Raw genomic sequence first — 20,801 nt, 5'->3', positions numbered from 1 at the left:
TGACACAGAGTAAACAGATTTCTTGGCATTTACACTTCATAAACATGAAGCGGGAATAGATTAAGCGGTTCTTTCTCTCTCTGTGGCTACAATATGCTAAGCAGGGCACAAGTGCTGCATTTCAGTAAGGTTGCATTCCAGACCAGCCATCTGACAGGATTCTCAGGTGCTCAATGGGATGGTTGTGTCTCGTGCAGTCGCCAGGCAGATTCTTTCCTGCCAACACGCGTACCCCAGTTCTCTCCACGGTGAACCTGAAGTCATTTCTAAGAACTCATTTGAGGTTGGCAACCCAGTGATTTCCTCTGGATAGACAGTAGGGCCTGCCTAACAGGGCCCATTTTGTGACTGACTACCGCGTCTCCATCAGGGAAGATCGATAGTTGGCATGGCAACGAGCTCGTTTCTCCAGAAATGAGCTCCTTTTATTAAATTTTGCCAGCCATTGATCAATTCCTGATCCACATATCAAAACATGATGAGCGGCTAATGAATCACAGGTCTGGTCGAGTTAAACAACAACAACAAAATATTCAAGAGACCGAGGGCTGATTTTTTTTTTTTCCTGTGAATTTGGTCCAAGGATTCTAACACGAAGAGTCATTGGTACAGCATGAATCCATTTGTGAGGATGTAGATGTCCCAAGACAGGAAAACGGAATGAATAAAACACACTTCACGGCAAGTTTCAGATTGCAATTTGGTCTTTTTCCCTCTTTAGATACTTTAAGACAAAGCTGCTTCTCATACTGTGCCTGCCTTTATTTTCCAAGTTTTATGCCGAAAGACAGAGTGCCTGGCTACTCGGGGAGCGAGCCTGGACACTTCTTTCCTTTAGGCATTAACAGCATCACCGCCCTTCTTCCTGCAATTTTAGGCTGCCAGGTACTGGGCGTGCAAGGAGGAGCCTGGACACGAGAAAGGATCCCATAGTGAAGAATGGTCAAGACCATGAAGGTGGCTTTGACTCGTTCCCTTCCTATTTTCCTTTCTTCTCCTTCCTTTCCATTTCCTGGCCACTCGGCACTTGTCTTCAGCTGATTTTCTCCAACCCAGATAGTAGACTGATTTCTCCCATAAGTACTGCTTTTGGTTGCGGATCCTTGGGGATTCATCTTCTGTCTTACGTTAACCAAGTTCATGTCGCTTTAAAGAGTGAAAATAGCATCACGCTCTTGAGTAGGCGGATTAAACCCACACAAAGGGCCTTAATGATGTCAGCTAAGCCACCAAGAAAAATCGTGCCTTAAAAACAAATGTGCTGCAATCTTTATTTGCATTAGAGATAATAACAGTGCTGCCCTCAGTCTCTTCATATCTGAATTTTTAAAAAGATTTCAATTTGTAAGTAACCCCCATACCCAACGTGAGGCTCAAACGCAGGACCCTGAGATCAAGAGTCACACGCTCTACCAACGCAGCCAGCCAGGTGCCCTTCTTCCTATCTGGTTTCGTAAGATCCCATTTAATTTAAATCCTTGTTGCCACGACAGACGGTCAGGGATCCGGGGGTCACCTGCATAACCCACATCAGTACACTTGGTGCGGTTCAGAAACCGCCTGCTTCTTGTTCACGCGGGTAATATTGACCACTGTTGGGAAAAACGAGCTGGGGTCCTGTGTTATTGTGTGAGGTCTATTTGTGTTAGAATTTATTATCATAAAAATAAACTTCCTTCAGTAATGACCCTATAGAAAGAGCAGCCTCAAGAGCTCTGGCAGGGATTCCAAATCCGAATTAAAAGGGACGATTTTGCATAGGGGGAATTAGACCCATGTTACCGATAAGTGGTTTCATTATGTCTGATATTATCCAAATGACTGCTGGAAGAATTAAAAGTGATTAGCTGTGGAGTACAAGTGGTGCCGATTTGCTTGTGGAAGTGTCTGGGAACTTTAAAAAATGCAGTTGGCTAAAAGCGATCTAAAATAATCTGGGACTGATAGCTGTTGTACATAGTACGTATGTATGTATATATGGGTGTATATTTCTGTCTTGGGAGGTCTGGGTATTTTTTTTCGATGTTTATTTATTTATTTTTGAGAGAGAGAGACAGTGAGAGAGAGAGAGTGAGAGGTAGAGAGAGAGACCAAGCAGGGGATGGGCAGAGAGAGAGAAAGAGAGAGAGAGAGAGAGAGAGAGAGAGAGACAGAATCCGAAGCAGGCTTTAGGCTCCTAGCCCTCAGCACAGAACCCAACGCGGGGCTCGAACACCAACCGTGCGATCATGAGCTGAGCTGAAGTCGGACGCTTCACCGACTGAGCCACCCAGGCGCCCCTACTGAGTATTTCTTTTCTTTTCTTTTCTTTTCTTTTCTTTTCTTTTCTTTTCTTTTCTTTTCTTTTCTTTCTTTCTTTCTTTCTTTCTTTCTTTCTTTCTTTCTTTCTTTCTTTTTTTTGTTGTTCATTGGTGTTGCTTTAATTATTAGCAATGTGGAACATCTTTTAGAAGGTTTTGTTGACTACCCATATTTCCCCTTATGAGAGTTTTCTGTTTGTATCCTTGATCCAATTTTCTGTTGAGTTGTCTTTTTCTTTTTTTCATGTTTATTTATTTATTTTTATTATTATTTTTTTTAATATGAAATTTATTGGCAAATTGGTTTCCATCCTTACTGAGTATTTCTTACGGTAGCGTTCTAAGTGTCGCAGGTAGTAAAACAACATTTCTTAGACATTAAAATAATCACTGAGCAATTCAGTTCGACCTAAAAGCAGATGTTTGTTTGGCACCTGTTACGAATAAGGCAAACGCTACTAGGTTGTATGGGGCAAAGGTAGGTAGCCGTTGCAGAATCTGAAAAAATGTTGATGTAAACAGCGAGGCCCCGGGCCGGTAACAGCCTCGTGTCCTTTCAAAAACTACGCCTTGTTAGACTAATCAGATGCCCCTTTGTGACCGAGGGCTCCGCCTGTTAGGTCAAGTGGCTATTGTGGCTGTCACCTAGCCTGGATGTCTCCCGGCTTTTGATTCGGCCTGCAAGGTCACCTCGTGTCCGCCGGGAAGATAGGCTCTGGCCCCACTTCTTTGTTGGCTGCGCTCCAAACTCCTCGAGGACGTGAGCCGCCGCTCTTCCTTCTGGGGTTCCGAAGTGCCCAGCACCCAGTAATCGTGCCTGCTCAGTGACAGAATAGAGGGCCCACGAGGCTGGGTTGCTAAGCAATAGGCATAGATTTCCATCTGTGTAGCTCACTCGCTCTCTCTCTCTGCATCAAGACCGGGGCTCGGACGTGAGTTAACCAATAAAAGGCAGCAGAAATGACCCCAAGCTAGTTCTGGGTTCTAAGATCTGGCTGGCTTTGGTTCCGTGCGGGCGGAACGTTTGAGCCACCATGGGAGATGCTACAGAAACCATGTGGAGAGAGAGAAGCTTTCGGGCTACGTGGAGAGCAAGAGAGTCCCAGCCATGCTGACGCGTGAGCTGAGCCTAGCCCCTGGTTGCTCCGATGGCTGAAGAAACCACTGTCAAGACTGGCCGAAGAACCACCCAGATGAGCCCAGTCCTAATTGAAAAACCACGAGCGAATCAAGCGGGTGTTACCCGGCGACAGACGAGCGAGGCGCTTCACACACAACATCAGGAGGACTGGGGCTGTGCACAGTTGGGGCGCTGCTCGAGTAGACTGTGACTTTCAATCTCCACGTAACGCAGGGCAGTAGAGTTGATGTTGAGTTATATAAAGCAGGCTCAGGCGTTAGGAGTCTTAGGTCACCATGAAAGGATATTTACGGGGGCGCCTGCGTGGCTCAGTCGGTTGAGCGTCTGACTCCTGATTTCAGCTCAGGTCATGATCTCACAGTCATGAGATGGGGCCCCGTGCACTGGGCGTGGAGCCTGCTTAAGATTCTCTCTCTCCCTCTGCACCCCCCCTCAACTTGAGCTCTCTCTCTCTCTCTCTCTCAATCTCTCTGAAAAAAAAAAAAGGATATTTACGAAGACTCCCACCTACAATTTAAAGGCCGCGGTACCCAGCTCACGAAATAAAACAGGAGAAATATAGTTGAAGCCCCCTGTGTACGCCTCCGTGATCACATTTATCTCTCTTCTTCCCACTCTGGAGAGGTGACTCTTTTCTCGAATTTGGTGTTTACCATTCCCATGCATGTCTCTATAATTTTGCTGCAGGCTTTCTGTCTGCACAACACGTGCCTGTATGAATCCCTGAGTAATACAGCGTATTTTTCCCAGGGTCTTAAACGTTCTGGAGATGTGTTCACACTATAGGCTTCGTACCGCAGGTGGCTTTTTGGCCAAAATTAGGTTTTTGAGATGCATCCATGTTGGGAAGTGTAGCTTAAGTTTATTCACGTCCGCTGCTGCATAGTATCCTTTTGTGTAAACTTACTACAATTGTTCAGCCATCCTCCTGTCAGTGGACTTTTTCTCCCCGGTTCTGTGCTCACACAGTGTCGTAGGGGACAACCTCGTATGTGTCTTCTTAGAGATGTCAAGAAGTGTGCTTCCTGCCTCCCGTGCCGTGAACCTCTGTTACCAGATAGAGCTAAAGCATCCTGCACATTTACAATTCCGTTTGCAATGTCTGAAAAGATCGACTTCTCTGTCTCCTTGCCATGTTTCACATTGCCAGACGCTAATATTTTTGCCAATCGGATCATGGGCCGCAATGTATCTTTTGTGGTCTTCCTTCATATTTCCATGGTAACTAGGGAGCATTGTTTCCTGTATTTACTCGCCATCCAGGTTTCCTCTTCTGCGAATGACTTCATCAAATCCTATGCCCGTTTTTCTTTTGGGTCATTAGCTTTCTTTTAATTGATTTCAGGGGGATCTTTATTCTTATACGCTAATCTTTGTCGGTTCTTTGTAGCGGGACATAGAACATAGACAAGTTTGTTTATCCTGTTCAACAGAGGCTTAGGAAGGTAAAGCAATGTTCTCAATCTCACATGGCTAAGGATTAGCAAAGCCAGGATTTCAGTCCAAGTCTGACCACATTTGAACATAAAATACAGTAGCTGGATTCCATCGGCCTACATTTAGTCTTTATTAGTAAAAACAAGCCTTTGAAATAGATGCTTCTGAGATCACCGGAATTGTTCCTCTTGGAATCTCTTAATCTTGGAAAGTTCAACTTGATATCTTAAGACACGAAAGGGAGTAAGAAAGAAATTCAAACATCATTTATTCTCAGGTCCATGTAACTCCTTGGATTTGTGTTTTTCCTAATTCTTTTTTTTTGGTTTCATTCTAACAGTTTTTATTTAATGTCGTATAGAAGATTACTTTATTCCCACATCTTCTCGATTGTTTCTTCCTTCTATTTGCCCTTTTCCTTTCCTACTTGGCGAGATTTGGCTTTGCGTTCAAGGATCTTTTTGCGGCCTTTGTCCAGTTTTGGTGTAGTCATAACCACCTTGCTGGGGTGGATGCCCACGTGGCCAGTTGTGCCATTGGCCTTCTCTCGCTGTACTCGTTCGGTGTAGATGATGTATTTCTTCCTGTAAACCTGGACCACTTTGCCAATTTGCTGACCTTTGTAGTGTCCTCGCACAACGTGTACTTCATCGTCCTTCCGGATGCCCGTGGATCGAACGTTGTACTTCTGTCGCAGCTCTTTGGGAAGAGGGGAAGACATAATCTTCCTGCGAATGTGGGAGGCTGCGTTGAAATGCCTCTTACGGTTCTTGCTCCGGTCCGAGGTCACAAACGGATTGAACTTCATGTTGGCCGCTGTAGCTCTGGCGATGGCCACCGGTGTTTTGCAGAATTCTTAAAACGCGACTCACATACACAGACACACAAACATATCCGCACGTAATGAGACATTTCCTGGCACCAAATAATAGAACCTTGAGGGTTATAGATACTATGAAACAGAACAGTTAGTACTGAGTGATTAATTTACATGACGAATGTTTTACATTGTAGCACAGCTTGTCCAGTTGATTTAACTATAAAAGTCAAATGAAACCAAAATCCCTGTGAAAACAAGAATCCACCGATCCCCTAAAACTGTGGATTTGAGAAGCAATACCTAGACGAACATAGCAGCTGAAAAACAAACGAAAACAAGAAGTGTCTGGCTTGGCATGGAATTGTGGAGAAAGAGGAGTTTTCCCTAAGGAACAGTTGATTTGTAATAATCCTGAGGATCTGCTACAGCTCAGATGCCATCCGTGTCCCCCTGGAGCTTAGTAGCGAGGAGGAAGGGACTAGCCATTAAATAATCTCCTTCTGAGGTCCCTGGGCACATTACAGTTGGATAGATGCTACGAAGGAGGAAATGGAATACATCAGCGACATGGAAAAGGAACGTTTTCCAGGAGAGTGAGGTGTCTGATGTCAGTCTGGCCCGGTGGGTGGACAATCCGCAAGAACGGGCTGGAAGGGAAAGAGCCAACGGGACCTAAATCGGGGGAAAGGGAATTAGTACGGTGACGTGCTGTCTAAGCCACAGAGTGAGAGAAGTACAAGACGAGTCAGGGGAAGAGACGGAGAGGGTGCCCGTAGATTTGCTTACTCCTCTCCCTGTAAGGGAGGCATTAATTACTAGAGAAGAGCCAAAGAGCTCACTGAAGAAGAAAGCGAGGCTCTCAAGAGGTGGCACTCACGGAGCTAAGGCGGGTGAGCCGGGAGCCATGAGGGGCAGGCTGTTGGAAGGGTGGACAGGTTGCAGACGGGGGCTTTCCGAACAGGGCCCCGGGGACGCAGGGAGCCCACTCGACTCGAGGCAGGTCCCCCTGAGCGCCTTAGAAAAGGGGAGGAGCTTCGGGGTGAATGGGGGGCCATGACCAGATGGGAAAGACGAGTGCGAACTCATCTGCGCCTTTAATAGAGGAGTCGTCTGACTTGAGCCCGAATAAACTCGCCAAGTTTCTTGATTCACAGGGGGCGCAGCTTTTTCATTTTCGTGCCAAAAGACCATCTCCTAGGATATGGAGACCATCTGTGTCAAGGAGCAAAGCCCCTAAAGATGATTTCAATGTAAAATGTGGCGTGACGGGGGCCATATTGTCTGACACTGTCCAACCCCTTTCGTATTTCAAAAGTTAAGCACAAAGGAAGTAAAAAACTGCCAGCAACAATGAACCAGAATTCCCAGACAGCTCCAGGGGAGAGAGAAGGCTTTGACAGAATTAAGACAAGTCAGCATGGATGCGCACAGAGGTGTCTGAAATCACTAAGTGTGGGGTTGGCAACGAGCGAAGGAAGCCAGCTCAGTGAGCAGCCACGGCCACGGGCCCCACGCTGGCCCAGCTCCTTGCCACTGAGGATCACGGTGGGAAGAAGAGACCCCCTCCCCGCTCACACACAGGCTACCACTTGGCACGAGATCCTGGCCCACGGCCTCTGCGGTCGCCACAATGAATTCTGCTCCCGTGCTTGCTCGGCTGGGCATGGTGATCCCAAGTTCTTAATCAGCAAACTCTTGCTTTTCGGTGGCTGTGAGTTCATGGTTGCTGCAGCCAGAGGAGGGTGCCTGGAAACTCCTCACGCCGCTCTCTATGTGTTGGACGCTTTCCACTAATAGGAGGGAAAAAAAGGAAACTCTTGTCCATTCACCTGTCTTCATGCCAAGGACGCTCCTGATTCCTTTGCCTTCTTTCCTTGCTCCCCAAGGGGTATCACCTTTATTTTCTCCCTCTGTGTCTTTCAGTCGGCGAACATCTCCGGGCACGTGTATGGGGAGACACCGTGCTGGGCGCGGAGGGCCTGGCAGGTGGACAAGCTTAAGTTCTTAGCTCACGATCTCGTGGGGAAGAGAAATGGAGCTCAGATAGTGTGGCCAGGCAGGCTGGGGCAGAGGCTGGCACACGAGGAGGGGAGAGGAAAAGTAGTTCTGGCTCATGCCCTTAGGAACAAATTGCTGGAAGAAGTGGCATTCGAGGCGATCCCCAGACGAAGAGCACAACCGTATCCCGTGTGTACCTGGGGGCAAGCCTAAAATTTGAGAGGCTGGGCCAAGAGTTAGCTGGGAAAAGCTAGCAAATGGGCCAATAAAACACGTTCTAGCCTTCCTCTCCCGACAAATACGCCTTTGCGACAATCGGAAAGGCCAGGCTGGAATTTAAAATTCTCGTGCTCCTTGGAACTCTGGGCTGGAACACGGCCACACAGGGGGAGCCAGTCTCTGACCTAGAGCCTGTCCCTCCCCCCTCCCTTGCCCGGGGACTGGGCCTCACCTCGGCAGGTCCAGAATTCCTCAGAAGCCCCCACAAACAGCCGTTCCTCTATCACGCCTCAGACCTAGGGCGCTCACACTGTCCCTCTCAGGCCCCCGAAGTGAGTTTGGAGTCACTCGGGCAGGAATTTCCGGGGTCCCGGGTTCTCTGTGTTTGGTCTAGAAGCTGGGTGGTGGGAGGCCAGGCTCCGGGGATGGAGGCGGGCGGCGGGGGGACGCCTTCCCTCGGCCCTGCAGATTCCTTGCCCCGTGGGAGGGACACGGCTAGAGAATGGCCAGAGCAGTTCTGGCCCAAAGCGGTGGAAAGCTCCAAGGTGAGGACACAGGCCATTCCCTGCGAGCCTTTAGGCAAGCAACACTTTTCGAACCCCTGCGTTTCCGATCTGCAAAATGGGGATGATGACAGGACCCAACTTAGCAGGTAGGATTGAGGGCTACACGAGACAACACGTGCCAACAGCTGTTAGAACAGCACCTGGCACATTGTAACTGCTCAGCGGATGACAGACCTTGCCTTTGGAGGCAAGCTGGTAAGAAGGATGTAGAAGCGGCTTCGGCACGTCCCGAAAACACGTTAACGAGCAAATCTTTCTCGTAAGTGTGTAGATAAGAACTGTTCGTCTCGAAAGCTTTGACTTTGTGCGCGCCGAGCCGAAGCCTGCCACCGGCGGAAAGAAGGGTTGGGTGAGCCCAGTCACCGGGCATCAGGAGCGAAGAAGAATCCTTTGCCTTCTCCTCAGGGAGGATGAATACCTTTCTTGCCACCTCCTACCCTTCGGTGGCAGTGGTTTGCCCGCAACCCTTCCGCGTGAATAACGGGGCTCACCGCAGTTCGTTAGCGACAGGTCGGAAGGTTCGAGGGGTCACCGACCCCGGTTTGAGGTAATACACCTGCCTCCCCGGGTTACCGGTGGCGTAAAGGCTCGTGCCCCAACTCCGCTACTTACCCACTGTGGGACGCTGGGCAAACGTCCTCTCTTCTCCGTCTCGGGAGTACGGGGACCGTGATGCCGAAAATCCTACTTCACGGGGTTGGTGCAGGAGTGAAGTGAAAACACATAACGTGCTTCGAAGGAGCCCATAGTAAGCCATATGTAAATACGATGTGCACACCAGTATAAGGAATCCTGGCCGGAAGCGTGCTACCCCTCCAACAACCACCCACGAACACCTGCAGAATCAGGGGGGTTTCGCCGCACTCAGGGAGTTTTAGGCTTAATCAGCATCGTGGCAATTGTCAATACTTACTGAATTTTTCTTGCAGGTGAGGCGCCGTTCTACGTTTTTGGCCACAAGCACCAGCTCACGTTCTCCTCACGCCAAGCCCCGAAGACGGGACCGTTAGGCACCCCCCCCCTTTGACAGAGGCCAGAGACACGGGGCAGAGAGGGGAAGTCACTTGAGCAGGGTCACGGAGCTAGTTGCAGAGGAAGCCAGATTCCAACCCATGCCTGCCGAGCCGCTCAAGCAGAACGTTCGCTATTTCTCTGGTGCCGGCGGGGACAGATGTGAGTTACTGACAACGCACTGACTACTGTCAGATCCGCTGTGCTGCTCTCAGGAAGGGAGCTCAGAGAAATGGGGCAAAGGAGGTGGAGATGTGAGGAGGCAGTTTTCCCCGCTTGGGGGCAATTTCTGACTCGCAGACTGCTATCTTGTCACTGTGTCCTCACGTGGTCGAAGGTGGGAAGAGGGCTCTCTGGGGTCTCGTAGATAAGGGCAGTACTCCTACTCGTGAGGGCTGCACCTCACGACCTAATCCCCTCCCAAAGGCCCACCTCTTCATATCATCACATCGGGGGTTAGGATTTCAACATATGAACTCTGGGGGACACAAAACATTCAGTCCATCGTGGATCCCTTGTGGCTACAGGATGTGGTTGTGTGTGGCAGGTGGCCTCCTTCTTTTTCAACCACTCGGGTATTTGGAGGCAAGAAGGCTGATTCATCCAAGAGAATGCCTTGCCAACACGGGTCTTCTTCCCCGGCCGGATAGATCTTCATTTGCCTTTCCCGCTTTGGAACTGTATCCAGGGGGTCGTTGGCAACGGATGGGTTCAAAGGTGGCGGTGTGCCTTGTACCCAGCAGGGTTACTAGAAGGGGGTCCTCACGGAACAGCAGGACCGGATGCCAGGTGCCTGGGGGGGGGTAGCTGTCTGGGACTCCATCCAGTGGAAATGGGTAGCCTGCTTCCGATCCAAGAGAACCGTAAATGGCTTGGACTGGAGGGAAGACTGGAGATCACTGAGACGAACGTCATTCCCACACTAAGAAACTGAGACACGGAGGCCGCAAGAGCGGGACTCACTTTTGTAAGGTCACACAGCACGCTTCCCTCTACTTCCGTTTGCCGTGGTGAGTGTCTTCCTATTTGCATCTACTGCGGGGTGCCCTGGGACAAACTCCTCCTGGCATATTTATCAGCTGTGTGAGGTCTACACAACGAGATGTTCTCTTTCACGGAAAGCTAATGTTGCCTCACCAGTTAACATTGAAGTCCCCAGAACGGTCATTTCCTCACTAGGATACTTTTGCTACAAGCTTTTCATGAATCCGATCATAAATTCAGCAATGTTATCGAGCGGCTTGCTTAAGTCTTCGGGCACCACAGGGGACTGGAGGCACTGTCTGTTTTTATGACCAAAAGAAAGAGAAACACATAACAAGCTAAAGAAGCTCAACTTAAAAATTGGTTTTGTTCCGTATAGCGTAAGAAACTCGTTTCGTCATTCATTCGCCCAACAAATGCGTATTGAGCACCGACTGGGGGCGAGGCACCACACGAGGACTTGAGGGGCTAGCACGGGGAATCATTCACTTAGCAAACACTGAACGCCCATTTCTTTTCAAGGGGCTCACTGCCCAATAAACAACTTAGCAACCAACCTCCCCGATGCAGAAAGTAAGGGCCATAAACGATGCACGAACAAAGTTCAGAGAAGGAAAGAGTCATGTCTGGTGAGACCAGGGAAATCTTCCTGGACGAGGTGACATCAGACTGGCTCTTGAGTGTAGGTAGGATCTGGAGCTGCACAAATGGTTCTGAAGGACATTCAGGGTGGGGGACGCAGGGTGTTCAGAGGTGTTGGGAGACACGGGGTCTTAGAGCTTGGTTAGAGTACGGGTTTCAGTAGCTTGGTTGCTGGACTTGCTTCAGGGGGAGGCTAGAGGGAAGGTGGAAGGTCAAATGGGCAGAATCCTAGCATGCCCGCCCCGGTTTCCACCAAAGCACCTCTGCCTTAATCCATTTTCTACATCACAGGTCCACACAAGATCTTATTTGAGGGGGCAAACAAGGGTTCCGCTGATACAAACAAAAACTTAAAACAACTGGACCAGAACACAGATAGAATGCCTGGCAAGAAAATGTCGGAGACAAGACTGGAAAAGTTAGGCCGGGGCCTAAGCGAGAAGGACCTTGATAATGAACCCCTGGGGAACTTCAATCAGAGAAAAAGGATGAGATTCATGACTGCAGGGGGGCAGAGTAGACTGGGGCAGGCAAGACGGGAGGGAAAGGCATCGATCAGTTCCTTAGTGGGTCAAGGAGCCTGGATCCCTACCAGGCACTGTCCTGGGTACCGGGGCTATGATGGTTAACCCCACACAAAAAGCCTTGCCCTCACAGAATTTATGTTCTAGAAGGAGGCGGCGGAAACAAACAAGTGAAGAGGTGAGTGGTGAGATACATAGATAAAGCAGGGTGAAGGGACAGAGAGTGAGAGGGTCCCATCTGATGTAGGTCGGTCAGGGAAGGCCTCCCAGAAGCAGCGACATTTGGGTGAAGACCTGAATTGAACTATGGGGCTACACGGGCCCGGGAGGCAGCGAGTTTCCTGAGGTCGGCGTGTTAAAGGACCGGCAGGGAGGTGGCCGCAGCCAAGCGAGCAACAGAGAAAGTGTTAGAAGATCAGGTCGGAGAGGTCACGAATACGGGAACATGAGGGCCTTATAGGTCATGCCAGGGGCTATGGATTTTATTTGAAGTGTGCTGAGAAGCTCTTGGAAGATTTTGAGCAGATGCGTGACATGATGTGACTTATAGTTTTAAAGTGATCACTCTGGCTGCTCTGTGGATTATACACTAAGGGGGGCAAGGGTGGTTTGTTCTGCGGCAATAGAGACCAGCAACTCTGTGTGTGTGTGTCTGTGTGTGTGTGCACGCGCGCGTGCTCGATTCTGATCTGCTGGCCTTTTGGTCTGTCTGGGGAGTCAGTACAACACTGTTCTTGCCGCTCTGGCTTTGTCGTATGCCTTCGTATCTGCCAGGGTGACACCGAAGTATTCGTATGGGTAGAATTTAATCATATAAACCATCATGGTGCCCTTTATTTTATTTTCTATTTTTTAATGTTTATTTTTGAATGAGAGAGAGAGAGCACGAGCGAGCGGGGAGGAGGCACAAACTCACAAACTGCAAGATCATGACCTGAGCCGAAGTCGGACGCGTAACCGGCTGAGCCACCCAGGCGCCCCAATTTTATTTTATTTATAAGTTTTATTATTTTTATTATTATTATTTTCTTTTTCTTTATTTTTTAGAGAGAGAGTATATGAGCAGGGGGGAGGGCAGAGGGAGAGAGAATCTATTTTTTTTTTATTTTTAAAAAGTTGATTTATTTTGAGAAAGAGAGAGAGAGTGTGCGCAAACAGGGGAGGGGCAGAGAGAGAATCCCAAGTAGGCTCCACGCCGTCAGCACGGAGCTCCAAGCGGGGCTTGAACTCACAACAGCAAGATCATAACCTGAGCCAAAACCAAGAGTTGGACGCTCAACCAACTGAGCCACCTAGCCGCCCTGAGAGAGAGAGAGAATCTTAAGCACGCTCCACTCTCAGCACGGAGCCCAACGTGGGACTTGATCTCACAACCCTGGGATCATGACCTGAGTCAAAATCAAGAGACGGACACTCAACCGACTGAGCCTCCCAGACACCCCTCCCTCGAATCTTGATTCCATCTGCTTGGCATTTTGTTCCTGTCCCTTACCTTACTACACCTTGTCTGAGTCGTTTGTGTACCTGCCCTTAAGGTCTTGAGAGGAAGCCTTGGCCCTTACTGTTTTCAGTCCCCCTATCACCCAAAACAGTGCATGCAGCAGGTGCTTGATAATTGCCCGGTGAGCTAAATTTGGTGGACCAACTTCGTTGTTCTGTTTACTCCCATCAGGTTCCTTATTCCCAGGCAGAATGAGATCTGCATCTAGGATCCAGTGGAAACCATGTTGTCTCAAAATGTTGGGTATGGGATAGAGGTGTCCAATCGCCACGTGGTACGTCTGAAACTAACATTAACAGTGTGCGTCGACCGTATTTTAGTTACGGAAAAATCGTTGGGTACAAATTCTCCCTCCTGTCACTTGCTCTCTTTTTCTTTTTTCAAGAAACTTGTTTACTGATAGAACTCGGGTCCTATTAGACCCATGACCGATTGAAATGCGTTTTCTTTGAATGCCTGTTTGAAGTGTTTCGCGCCCAGCGTTTCCGTGCCCTCTGGACTTAGCGTTAGTGGCGGGACAGTTCGACGGTGAATGTAAACCGATTTCTTGACTTCCTCTTGATCAAACAGCCGAGGGACCGACCGGCTTGTTTTGGCATCCAGGAGGGCTGGCCAGAGGTGAGCGACTAAAGACAGACACGTGGGGTCAGGGGATAACCCTAATGACTGCTTTCTTGCTTAAAGATGACATCCTGGGCTGTTAGTGAGTATAACTGCTGCTTTTGCGGGACGCGGAGGGCCTGGTAGTGTATCTGGTGAGATGAAATAGCGAGCTATGCCGTCATGGGGCTTCATTACATTTTATGAAATAGAGCAGCTCATCTTCAGCTTGTACTATGTTTCTTTTGAGAATCACAGAGATCAGATTGAAAATGTGTAGGCGCGCCCGGGTGGCTCCGGCGGTTAAGCGTCCGACTCTTGAGTTTGGCTCAGGGCACGATCTCATGGGTCTTGAGTTCCAGCTGCGCATCGGGCTCCACGCTGACAGCATGGAGACTGCTTGGGATTCTCCCTCTCTCTCTGTCCTTCCTCCGTGCACATTCTCCCTGTCTCCCCCCAGATAAGTAAACTTCAAAAAAAAAAAAAAAAAGGAAATGAGGTGAATTGGATGGCACCTTTGGACACGGTCATAAGACTGGAAATTTGGGGACAGGATGCTAGAGAGGAAAGGAGCCTTGACCTTAGACAAGTACATCCCCCTTAGCTCTTTATTCTTCACTGGCAAATACCACCCACCTTGCACGCTACCTGTCAGAATTAAATGAAAGTCCCTAACAGTCCTGGCACATAACCATATACACAAGAAGTGAATTCCTTTCTTTCTTTCTTTCTTTCTTTCTTTCTTTCTTTCTTTCTTTCTTTCTTTCTTTCTTTCTTTCACAAAGATGCACACTCTCCAAATAAATATTTAAATTTTTTAATGTTAATTTATTTTTGACAGAGAGAGAGAGACAGAGCGTGAGCAGGGGAGGGGGGCAGAGAGAGAGGGAGACACAGATTCCGAAGCAGGCTCCAGACCCTGAGCTGTCAGCACAGAGCCGGACACGGGGCTCAAACTCACAGACCGCACGCGAGATCACGACCTGAGCCGAAGTCGGATGCTCAACTGACTGAGCCACCCAGGCGCTCCTCTCCAAATAAATATTTAGAGAGAGGGACAAACCCATCCATTTCCTAAGTGCATCCTGCATCCTGTAAAGGAAGACGGCATGCGTTCCTGAGTGCATCAGAGTAGCCTATGTTCTAGGCCCCTGGCTACTGAAAGTGTGGGGCTTTGGACCAGAAGCATTCATATCACCAGGGAGCTTGTAAGACATTTCAATCTCAGACCCTTCCCAGACCCACAGAATCCAAATGTGCCCTTTAGCCATGTCCCCGGGTGAGTCACTTAAACATTAAACTCGGAGCTTAAAATAAAAACAGCCACCCTCATTAGCTTCTTTCAACAAGGCAGAGTTTAAATTATGTCTTAAACGAATTCATTTGGCTCGTCAAGGTTACAGGTATGTTATTTTACATAAAGTCCAAGGTTAGGAGAGTGGTGGATCGCAGCATCTCCTAAAAGACCTTTCACCGCCGAAGGTAGGAATGTAATAGTTCGCCTGCTGGGACTAATTTCCAAAGAGGTGGAACTCCCCAGAAACACAGTTTTTTAGCCAAGCAAATTGGATAGCTTCCATCTTTAAAAGGAAATCTTTATGGGCCAATATGTTTCACTTGCCTCTCTACATGTTAGGCTACTTTTAGTCACAATCAGGGCATAAAATGCCTGTTCAAAGATTAGGAGCTGTGGGACTTTGCCGTTAGGGAAAAGCTGTTCTTTATGGCCACCTGTGCAGGCGGACAAAGTAGCTTTCATTTATTTAATGTATTTTCCTACTTTACTTAGCCCTCTGTCCGTTTCAATCCTGAGTGGCATAAAATAAAAAATAATAGGAGAAATGTAGAAAAGTATGATGTTATCGGACGGGACCGTTTCTGGTGATTAAGCTTAGCAATGAACTAACTTTATCAATTTTTGTCAACCAAGGAATAATGGGTTGATGAGAAGACCAAACGAACAGACACGTAGGAAACAGCTGCTGCTAGTTCAGGGGTTAGCTATCATCTTAAAGCTGGTGAGTCCAAACATTACGTAAGTAGCACCCTGCTTTCCTCGAGAAAGCAGTCCTGAAAGTATGTGCAAAATTCCCCTGTATCAAAGTCAACCCGTAGACTCACATGTTATTGGGGACGTGGGAGGGAGTTGATTCCCAGAGAATTAAAAAGTAATATGAAAATCCTGAATTGTACCTTACGTTTTAGTCATAATATTCAAAAAGGCATCTTCGTAATTTTACGTATGTTCCGTAATTGTAATCCTGCTCACACTTGAAGATAGAAATGCCTTAAGCCCAACGAAAATCCAATCGCAGCTAAATATGTGCCGTGTTACAGCACATGCAATGATTTCCATGTTTGTCTCAGTTAAGTTCGAGGTGGTGTTTCCTGTCATTAGTATGAATCCTTTAGTTTTTCTGCATTTCCATGTGTTCTTATAAGGAAGAGTAAAATACAACATTCTAAAATGTCCCCACCAGACACCGCTGAGCATACGGGCCAAGCTCTTTTAAGCCATTGCGCAGGCTTAGCACACAGTAAGCCTTCAACAAAATGCCTACTGAATTGATGACACTGGCAACATTATAGGGGATTCCAAAACAAAACAAAGAAAACCCCCAAACACCCAGCCTTTTCAGGGGCAAAGATCAGCCATCAGTTCTTAATGCCACAGACAAATCAACCTGGTAACTGGGTTTTTCACCTGCTGGCATTTGTGCTGGTATAGAAACTTACCGTGAGTTGCATATCTAATACCTAAACGAAGCCATTTAAGGAAGGAGAGTAAGGAGCGTTGGAAATGTGCTAATATTCCAAAAGAATGGCCATAGCTTTTTCAGAGGTGGATTGTTGGACAGCTGGTAATTAGATCAAGTGGACAAGGGTTGACGGCATTGAGTGTTTAGCACCGGGCTGGGCTTGGTGGTGAGGGTAGAGAAGAAATAGTAGAATATAAAACACATCGTCTTCCAGTAATTGACCCACGTTGCCAGACAGACAAATCTCACAAATGGGAAACAATTAGAGAACAATAGGATTAGGTCGCAGTACCAGAGAAGAGACATCAATGCCAAAGCAGTGCACGTACATCAAAATTAGCTTTATGGCTCCCCCAAGTATGGTAGTCTACACCGTGGCCAGAGATGTCCCATATAATAGCATTCCTTCAGTATGCCGAGGATATGCAGCTATGGGTCCAAATCCATCACAACAAAGAGAATTCAAATGGCATTATCATTCTGTAACTAGAAAGACCATCAGTCAAGAGGAATCAGTTGTGCCTGCCAATTTTCAACACTGTTCATTTCAGAATCCTATTACGGCAGTGTAAAGGCAACCCAACGAGCCAGCTTTGTTTTGGTTCTCCTGGGATTTGGGTCCAGCATCACCTGTGGCAAGCCCAGCCCAGCCACAGGGAAGGGTCTAAATGCTGAAAGGTGCCGAAGGGCAAGACATCTTGGTGATTTTTGTGCACTTGGATCACCCTGGAGCTGGCTGAGTCTCTCCTCCTTTTTCCTTTTCCGAGCGTGATGTGGGAGGCTGCCTCTTCCTTTCTTTGCATAAATCATCATCATGCAACATTACCTGCCCTGACTGTCAGCAGATGATTTTGAGTTTTGGATTTGACAACCTTGGCAGGGTCTGCATAGGACTACGGGAATGAATGGGGACAGGAGTCCGTCTAAAAGCGGAGGGCAATGTGAGCTTTTCCCTGGCCTGGGCGCCGAACAAACCATAAAGACCAGTCCAGATTAGGGGCTAACTGGAAGCCACCACTGCTGGCTTGTAGACCGATGCTGTCCGGCCCGGTAGCCACTAGTCCCATGTGCTTATCAGGCACTTGAACTGTGGCTAGGTGTCTTTCTTTTAGCGTTTTATTTTATTTTTTTTTGAGAGACAGAGACAGAAACAGAGACAGAGACAGAGACAGAGAGCATGAGCGGGGCGGGGCAGAGAGGGAGACAGACTCCGAAGCAGGCTCCAGGCTCCGAGCCGTCAGCACTGAGCCCGACGTGGGGCTTGCACCCACGCGAATCGCAAGATCATGACCTGAGCCAAAGTCGGACGTTCAACCGACTGAGCCCCCCGGGGGGCCCCAAACTGTGGCTACTTTGAATTGAGACGTGCTGTAAGGGTAAAAGACACACCCAAGATTGAATAGTGAGTTATGAAAAAAAAGACGTAAATGATCTCATCAATCATTTTATATTGGTTTTATGCTGAAATGATGATATTTTGGATATATTTCAACAAAACATATTATGATAGTTAATTTCAGCGGGGGGTTTTTTTTCCCCACTTTCTTTTTAAATGGGGCTACTGGAAAAATCCAAATTCTGTATGTGGCCTGCGTTACGTTTCTCCTGGCAGCTGCCGCTGGTGGGAAACGCTGTGTTGCCAAATGACGCTCGCAGGAGGTGGGAAAAAAAAACAAAAAAACTTTCAGTTCATCTTCAGATGCCCAAATAAATCTTGCCCCCCCATCTGCAACAAAAATATTACAGTAATAAAACATTTCTGCAATTACTGATCAAATACAATACAGCTAAATTCCACCTCCAGCATATCATTTTGATAATGGGTATGGAAATTATCCATTCAATAGCTATTCAAAAATAACTCAGGAAGATTGGTTACTAGATACTTCACAGACCTTCAGAATAATCCTTTCTAATCAGGCTGGGGAGCGTTCGGCAGGCGCGGCGCGCTGTGGACGAAATAGCCTTTTGGGGGGCTGCGGGGCCGCGGGCTTGCCCCTTCTCCCGCTGGCTGTCCGGGAGGTGACGTCGCCAGCAGCCGGAATGGCCCGGACAGTTCTGCTGCGGGCCGAGCCGCTGCCCTCTACCCACCGACGCTCCGTGCAGACAGCTGTGCGTGCAAGTTAAGTGAGGCGCCTCAGTACTTATCAATCAGGAATCAGCAGGGCTTCCGGAGTCGTCCTCATTAAATTTAAAGTATATTCTCTCCCCAGCAGCAAACGTCTCCATTGCCATCCATTTCTGCGCGGCCAATTTTAGGCAATCAGACAGTGTTGCCTTCATCACTGTCTCCGAACAGATTTCCAGCTAGTCGCGGCCTCGAAGCCTTTTCTTTCTTTCTTTTCTTCTTCTTCTTCTTTTTTTTTTTTCATGTTGACTTATTTTGGGGAGAGAGGGAGAGGGAGAGAGAGAGAATCCCCAAGCAGGCTCCACACGTGCGGGGCTCGAACTTACACTGTGAGATCATGACCTGAGCCGAGACCTGGAGTCCGACGCTTAACCGACTGGGCCCCCCAGACGCCCGGCTAACCCTTTCCGGATCCTTTTGTCTTCTCCCTGCCCTTCTCAGGGCAGGGTGTTCTTGTCCATAAAATATGCCACTCCTACCTGTCCCAGCAGAAATGCTCCTTCATCGGTCTTCCTTTCCGGGTCCCCCGGGTCCCAGCTCTCCGGACTTGGTAAATGCTTCAGGCTTGGTGACCACGTGCTCACTTAAGAAGGCCACGTGGCAAGGTGGAAAAGAACACGGCTACCGACTGGGATCAGGAAACGTCACTCTCCACCTGATGAGCTGTGTGACACCTGGGCAAGTCACTTGACCACTCTACGCCCCAGCGTCTTTCTCTGTAGCCTGGGCATGATCACCCCCTTCCTCGGGGGATTATCGTGAGACGCAAACGAACGTGTGAGGTGCCATATAGACTCCGGTTCACTCGTTTGCCGAGCACTCAGCGAGCCCTTACGCCGTGCAAGGCAAAAGACGAGGAGCCAGGATTATAGTGGCGAACGGTGGCCGGCGGGGAGGTGCGGAAAGGAGCGTGGGCACGGGCCAGAAGGAAGAACTGGGTTCTGACAGACCAAGGAGGAAGACGTGACGGGCAGAGCGGGGGGGTGTTCCAAGGCAGGAGACGGGTTTGGGAGATCGTGGAGCACCTCGTGTGTCTGGAGCTCAGAGCTCGGAGCTGACTGTCAGGGGACCCGGCTGTGGCCGGCAAGATGGGCTCAGCTGCACTGCAATGGTCTCGAGGTCCATACCGAAGAGTATACATTCAAGACCCTTAGCCAAGCGTAGGCCAGAGAAAGTTTTTGGAGCAGGTGTGCGGTCGGGAAATGTCAGTCTAGCGGTTGACTAACTAGGAGGAAGGGAGGAAGACGTACAGGACAAGAGACGGGAAGAACATGTGGAAGATGACTGTAATTCGCAGCACATAGGGGCGCCTGGGTGGCTCAGTCAGTTAGGCAGCCGCCTTCGGCTCAGGTCATGATCACACGGTCCCCGAATTCGAGCCCCGCATCGGGCTCCATGCGGACGGCTCGGATCCCGGAGCCTGCTTCGGATTCTGTGTCTCCCTCTCTCTCTGCCCCTCCCTCACTCACACTCTGTCTCTGTCTCTCTCAAAAATAAATAAACATTAAAAAATGTTTTAAAAACATAGAAATAGGGGCGCCTGGGTGGCCCAGTCGGTTAAGCGTCAGACTTTTTTTTTTTTAAGTTTTTCTTTTCTTTATGTATTTTGAGACACAGAGAGCACGCTGAAGGGGCAGAGAGAGAGAGGGAGGGAGAGAGAATCACAAGCAGGCTCCCCACTCTCAGCGTGGAGCCCGACTCGGGGCTCAAACTCATGAACCGTGAGATCACGGCCTAGGCTGAAATTGAGAGTGGGACGCTTAACTGACTGAGCCACCCAGGCGCCCCAAGTGTCGGACTCTTGATGTCGACTCGGGTCATGATCTCACAATCTGTGCAGTCAAGCCCTGAGTCGGGCTCTGTGCTGAGAGGGCGGAGCCTACTTGGGATTCTCTCTCTGCTCCTTCCCCGCTCTCGAGTATGCGCTCTCTCTCTCTCTCTCTCTCTCTCTCGAAATCAATAAATAAACATTGAAAAAAACCATAGAACTTAAACTTCCCCTGTGGGTTTTCTAGAACCCTAGTCCCGAGAGAGCCTCTGTGAATGGTGGCTCCTGAGGCTAAATATTTGGGAAATGCTGCCCGTTGCAGTCCCTTCTTGAATATTCAAAAATCACATTAGCATATTCTTCCAGTCTCTAAGACATCTTTGTTTAATCTAGCATTTTCTTT

The 20,801-nt window shown here is 48.6% G+C and overlaps 1 protein-coding gene across 1 annotated transcript; it reads right to left on the bottom strand.

The window, feature by feature from the left end:
* Nucleotides 1–5,220: 5,220 nt before the first annotated feature.
* Nucleotides 5,221–5,708, bottom strand: LOC131501918 (large ribosomal subunit protein uL24-like). Its single transcript, XM_058712413.1, has one exon. The coding sequence runs from the start codon at nucleotides 5,684–5,686 to the stop codon at nucleotides 5,282–5,284; it is 405 nt and encodes a 134-aa protein (XP_058568396.1). The 5' UTR covers nucleotides 5,687–5,708; the 3' UTR covers nucleotides 5,221–5,281.
* Nucleotides 5,709–20,801: the final 15,093 nt, after the last annotated feature.

This window comes from Neofelis nebulosa, chromosome X (assembly GCF_028018385.1).
Source record: "Neofelis nebulosa isolate mNeoNeb1 chromosome X, mNeoNeb1.pri, whole genome shotgun sequence".
NCBI lineage: Eukaryota > Metazoa > Chordata > Mammalia > Carnivora > Felidae > Neofelis > Neofelis nebulosa.
Note: the sequence above shows the minus strand (reverse complement) of the source record. Positions and strands in the feature narration are given on the sequence as shown.

What these genes read in the sequence shown, in the direction of transcription:
- LOC131501918 (XM_058712413.1), bottom strand. Translation starts at nt 5,686, where the DNA reads ATGAAGTTCAATCCGTTTGTGACCTCGGACCGGAGCAAGAACCGTAAG.